The following is a 6,610-nucleotide window of genomic DNA, read 5'->3' on the forward strand; positions in this document are numbered from 1 at the left end:
TATACACATGAAAGGAAATCAGATATTATTATATTTGCAAAAGAAAACACACAAAAAAACCCCAGTCACCTGTATCTGGATATCGTATTTTTATTCAGGATTAAAACAATTTGTCATCATCTGGAATTTTTTTTGGAGTTTACGTGTCTAAAGTATCACTTCACATAAATTGGACTCGTTGTTTTATTGTGAAAGGCGTTGCGTCATGTGACCTCCACAGATGCATTAATGTCGGGGGTCAAATTCTGACCAAGGGCGGTTTCCAATGTCATTTTTTGCCGATCTACTGTTTTTAGATCAGCCTCTGTCAGTTTTCATATTTATACTTAAAAAAAAAAAATCACAGGGCCGGATTAGATCCTCTGGCGGGCCGGTTCTGGCTCCCGGGCCTCATGTTTGACACCCCTGATTTAAGTGTTCACCGCTTTTCTACAGATACCAGCAGCATGTTCCCCATTTTAGAGACAATTTCTTATTATATTTTCAAAAAGTTTTGTGTTTATTCATCAAGAGAATAATTTATTTATTTATTTGTCTTATTCCAGCAAGAAAGCATGCTGGGAAATGTACCGCCCCCGCCCCACCCCTGTCCTCTTGACACACTGCATTCTGGGTAAAGCCGTTTCCAGGTGTCGCACGCGGCAATAAACCCGCCAGGGGGAAAGTCTTCATAAGTGTGTTTCCGAGCAAACAGCGGCCACGATATTGACTTTTGCCACAATGGCTTGCTCGTCGCGGACGGAGACTTTATTGGACGGAGACTGCGGAGACACGGCAGGAAATTAGAAGACTCGAGTCGGAGCGATCACAGACGTGGACTCGGCTTGGATAGTATTCACACTTGCGGTGCGGTTCTCTTCCCCACCCACGCTGGCCAACATCAGACTGGGTCATTTAAACAACAAAAACCACAAAAAAAAAACTTTGCCACTTTGTGGATTTTAGGGACGCTTGTTGGGACGAACCTGCAGCAGAACGACCTCTATCGCAGTGTTTTTCAACCACGGTGCCGCGGCACACTGGTGTTTCCGTGAGATCTAGTCAGGTGTGCCGTGGGAAATGATCCAATTTCACATTTTTTTCTAAAAAGACATTTGCTCTCACAGTCGTCAGCTGTGAGAGCAGTGTGTTGCAGAGTAATCATGTATAAATAGTCTTCGCCAATAGATGGCAGCACAGAACTTTGCCGGTGAAATCGAAACTGACAGATGTCAGTGTGGTTAATCACCACCTTCTGCGGCTGCTACCATCTTGTATCAAAGTACCGTGTCAGTGACAGTGATGGAGAAGTTTTTGAAAAGGAAGAATGTGAACCAGGATCTCAGTTCTTCATCCATCAGGTCCAGGTTTCACACTGAGGGAGTAAAAAACAAAAAAAAAGAAATTGGGAAATACTTTTTTCTGTATTTATTTGATTCCTGTTGATAAAACTTTGATGAGGATGACTTTATATTGTTAATAGAGGCTACAGAGTTTCACATTTTAACATTTTCGAGTGGTGGTGTGCCTCCAGATTTTTCCAAACAAAAAAGTGTGCCTTGGCTCAAAAAGGTTGAAAAACACTGGTCTATTGCACAAAAAAATTGCATTTGTTTTCAGAACTTCTCCCATAAATGCATCAATGACGAAGAGTTGTGAGGATATAGAGCTGAATTTAAAGCCTTCGTCACTGCACTGGAACTGCCCCAGCGGGTGTTTACAAACATACAGGGACCTACTTTTTTTACATCACACCAGCCACGCTTGTTTGGATGCAGAAAGCAACATGGACGCTTCCACTGATGCAGCTTTCGCTCCAGACCTTCGTCTTAACCAGACCACATGTGTCCAGTGTCAACACGTCTTCAATCAGGCGTCCAGTTCTTCTTTGGGAACGACCAAATGAGCAACACGGACAACCACACCGGAGTTTGTTTGATACCAAGCGTCTGTGCCGAGTGTGAACCGTCCCTGAATGATTGAAGAGTGTCCCACTGGTCCACCAGTCTCCCCCCCTTCTATCGAGACATGTTTGCTTTTCCCAGCCAGCAAGAGACCAACTCCAACTCCTCCAACTCCCCGAGGCTCAGCCGCCTCCCACCTTCTCCTCAAAACGAAAACAGCTTCCTCTTGTTTCCATGGCGACGGCTCATGCACAGTTACAGTACCATCGACGGCCTTACCAGGTGGCAAAGGATTAATTGTTTCTGGGTCTTCTGCCACGCCGCCCATCTGATAGGCGTGTGTGTGTGTCCGTGCGTGCGTGCGTGCGTGCGTGCGTGCGTGCGTGCGTGCGTGTGTGTGTGTGTGGCCTGACTTGGAGCCTGTGGGTGCAATTATTGGGAATCCGTGCACATCATAGCCTCCGACACTTGTTTCAGTATCGGAGATGTGTGGGCGCAAACTCGGAAGCGTTTCTGTTTGAGAACAGTTTGGTACCATAGGAGGTGTGTGTGTGTGCGTGCGTGTGTGTGTCTTTGTGTGTTTGCGTGTTTAACTAGAACATCCAAGTATTCCTCAGGGCTCTGTGCTGATTTGGAGTCCTACATTCAGGCGTAATATGTCAGTCCCGGTGCTCGTGCTGCCCCCCCCCACCTCCCCCCCCATCCTTCCACTTCACTTTTAGTTCCTGCCCTCCCATCACCCTAAATCTAACCGTCACTCCCCCCCCACCCCCTCTACCCCCGAGTTTCTATGAAATATGTGGTCACATGGATGCCATCTCATGCATGCTATATTTTTGACATTTCCACTGACCTCTCTCCCTCCAGCAGGCTCTTATGTAAGGCAGCTTACTTCAACCCCACACTGTGAATAAGTCTCTCTTACACTACCAAAAAAAAAAAAAAAAAAAAAAGACTCCCACCTCCACTCGTGCTGAATTTCAAGTCAGCGGGATCCATTTAGAGGCATTATTTAGGTTTACATGTTGCAGCCGCATGCTCGGATAATCCGATTCCCCCCCAAAAAAAGTAGTTGCTTTAAATGGTTAATAGGCATTCGTCATGCAGTCTATTTTCTCCCGCCTCGACATGCCGTGCGTGACCAGTCACATTCACCCGGTCACACGCATACTCACACTCTAATGATGGCGGCTGGCGTGCAAGTTGTTTGAACGCCGGAAACGTGGAAATTCATTGTCCTCCACAGTGAAACGTTCACACGTAAACAAACGTCAACCTTGTTGGGAATGTACCTGCTAAAAGCAGGTCAGGCAGGTCATAGAAGCTTGTTGAAACTAAACATCCAATCAAGGCAAAGACTGTAGATCAGTGTTTTTCAACCTTTTTGAGCCAAGGCGCACTTTTTTTGTTTGGAAAAATCTGGAGGCACACCACCACCCGAAAATGTTAAAATGTGAAACTCTGTAGCCTCTATTAACAATATAAAGTCATCCTCATCAAAGTTTTATCAACAGGAATCAAATAAATGCAGAAAAAAGTATTTCCCAATTTCTTTTTTTTTAGTTTGACTCCCTCAGTGTGAAACCTGGACCTGATGGATGAAGAGCTGAGATCCTGGTTCACATTCTTCCTTTTCAAAAACTTCTCCATCACTGTCACTGACACAGTACTTTGATACAAGATGGTAGCAGGAGGTGGAGATTAACCACACTGACGTCTGTCACTTTACATTTCACCGGCAAAGTTCTGTGCTGCCCTCTAGTGGTGAAGAGTATTTATACATGATTACGCTGCAACACACTGTCGGCTGTGAGAGCAAATGTTTTTTTAGCAAAAAATGTGAAATTGGATCATTTCCCACGGCACACCTGACTAGATCTCGCAGAAACACCAGTGTGCCGCGGCACAGTGGTTGACAAACACTGCTCTAGAGAATACATAACACAAGAACAAATTACTGAGGAGATCAATGTAACATAAAACATTTAGAATGGCTGAAAATTCCGGATCTGATTTGGATCAATTATTTGACTGTTATTTTTACTGAGGGGCCGAATAAAAAAAAAAAAAAACTAGAACTGCCGTATAGGAGTGAGGCATGAATTCAACTTCCAGCCAACCAAGCAAGCAAGCAACCAAGAAGCCTGCCAGCCTCTCAATTAACAAAGCATCCATCCAACCAATTAAAGACCACGAGGTGGGAAGACATAAGTCATAGCAATAATTCGCTAAAAGACCACATTTTCAGTTAATGTGATGTGGATGATAGTACGGAAATAAACCTAAAGGAAAACTGTGGCTTTTAACTTCTTGATTTAAACCTTAAAACATCAGATTTGCTTCACAGGATGGAACCTTTTTATTAAAGGCGGTTCCAAATCACCGAATTCTTCAGTTGTATGGAAACAATCAGGGTCATGTGTGTGGATCTCTGCTGTTTGCTGGTTGACTTTTCCACACGACTCCTCTTCATCTTGAGCTGCGCACTCCTGTTTTGACCATTAATCCTGCGAAAATGCATAGATGGCGAAACGCTTTGGCCCAACGAGTCTCTATCTTGGTGGCATTTGTATTTTTACTTCCCCCCCGGCTTAGTGTCAGACAGAACACAAGGCCCGTCTGTGCTTCGCTCCGTCCCGCGAGCCGTCCTGCGTCACTTACATTTCTAACAATTATCTGATTACAGCGTCGGTGCCGAAAATGGACCAAGAGTTAAATATAGAGCATCTGGTCCCCACTATAGTTTTATGGCTCTGCTTCCCACACAACCTGCCACATATTTACATGTTAACCTAATTACACGGCCGCTCGCTCTGCGGTCCGCCCAGACAGCTAAAGTTTCCTGCCTCTTGACGTCACGCACGCTTTTTGATTCCTGCAGAAATGTGCAGACGCACACACGCACACACACACACACACACACACACACACACACACACACACACACACACACGCGCTACAGTGTATAAACCAATTTAGGAGGCTGTGTCCCACATTTGGCCGTAGAAAAATAGACTTTTTGACAAAAAAACAACGGTGAAACTTTGGGACGACTCGTCCAAACACAATAAGACGAGGACATCCTCTCTGGAAAAAAAAAGCTTCTATTGTCGTTAAAGCAGAGCCGGACTAAAGCTGATAGACGGTTGAAAAAGCTCTGTGAAAACTTCTGCCTGGGTCAGAAGTCATTCTGGACAATGTGACTCATAGTTCAACTGTTCAGGATTGATAGTTTGGACTATTTCCTTCCAATATATTATATAATATTTTGTCTGAAATATTTATTAAGCTTGCAGGGCAGTCAGTGATTTCTTTAGTTCATAACGCAACACACACACACACACACTGCTTTTATTACTGACGATGCCTATTTGACTCAAATGTTGCCCATAGTACTTTTTATTGCATATATTCTGGACTGAGGTCACAGTTTACCTGAAACTGACCTCGCTGGATGAAGCATTGGTGATTCATGCTGCCCGAGCTGAAAACGACGTTTTATTCTTTGTCAAAGTTGCAACTTCTTTCAAATTCCACCCTTCTTCATCACAGTCTATTTTGCTGTATCTGGTGCGACGTAAACGAAATTTAATTCAATTGAACATAACAAGAAAACTCTAATTTCAAGGCACTTTTACAGAGGAATAAAAAAACCAAAAGTCTTTCCACATGAGCAAAGCGCAGAAACATCAAGAAACCTGCAGAACCAGACGCAGAGGTGGAGAAGCAGAAAGCAACAGATTGTCATAACAAAGTCATAAATTCACTCTCTGCAGATGCGTTGGGGGGGGGGGGGGGGCAGGCGCGTCAGACCGTGAACTTTCAGCTCCACTGTCAAACATTCCGCAGGAAGTTGACAGTATTTTATTTTATTTTTTTAATGTTGTCATTGAATCTTTTTGCCGCCAGTGCGCCGTGAGGGCGGCCACTCAGGGTCGAGTCCTGGTCCTGGAGGGGCTGGAGAAGGCGGAGAGAAACGTCCTGCCCGTGCTCAACAACCTGCTGGAGAACCGAGAGATGCAGCTGGAGGACGGACGCTTCCTCATGGCGGCCGAGCGATACGACAAACTGCTGCAGGTCCGTAGTGTAAACACCCCGGAACGCCCAAAACGCAGCGGAAGTTTTCTCTTTCCACTTGAAAATATGTCGTCACGTAAACGGGCCAAGTTACAGAACATTCACAAATATGTACATTTGGCCATCGGAAATTTTTTTTAATATTGTAAGTAATTAAGTACATTTTATTTGTATAGTGCTTTTCACAAAGTGCACCGCAGTAAAAATAGATAAGAAAACTAAGAAAAAGACACAGATAATCGAAAAATAAATGTGTTTTACATATAGAATAACCTGAATGTATCTAGTGATGCTTGAAATTCCACCACAATTAAACACCACAACCAGAAATACACTAATATTTGATAGATGAATGGACATCAGCTTTGAACCATTTTAGTTAATTGTCGGTTAAATGTTCATTCATTCATTTCATTCACATTAGGAGATAAATGATCAATCAGCCCAAATGCACATTACTAGAAATGTACTTTTCATTTAATGACATTTTCAATCCCACAAATCAGATTTCATTCCTCTGTATTTGTTGTTAAACTCGACTTTCTCACCCTCAATAAGAAGTTGACGCTGTTTTTCTGTGAAGGTGCATCTAACTAAAACTTCACACTCCTCATACTGCGCTCCCATTTTATTCAGAGGAAGAAAACAAC

General features: G+C 43.7%; 1 protein-coding gene across 1 annotated transcript in view; it reads left to right on the top strand.

Moving 5' to 3' along the window:
• The window catches only part of vwa8 (von Willebrand factor A domain containing 8), a 38,590-nt gene that overhangs the window by 4,584 nt on the left and 27,396 nt on the right, over positions 1 to 6,610 (top strand). Inside the window, exon 5 of the mRNA XM_080498667.1 lies at positions 5,793 to 5,960. Within this exon, the coding sequence (XP_080354793.1) occupies positions 5,793 to 5,960 (168 nt within the window). The remainder of the gene's footprint in view (positions 1 to 5,792; positions 5,961 to 6,610) is intronic.

Source organism: Blennius ocellaris, assembly GCF_963422515.1.
Source record: "Blennius ocellaris genome assembly, chromosome: 6".
NCBI lineage: Eukaryota > Metazoa > Chordata > Actinopteri > Blenniiformes > Blenniidae > Blennius > Blennius ocellaris.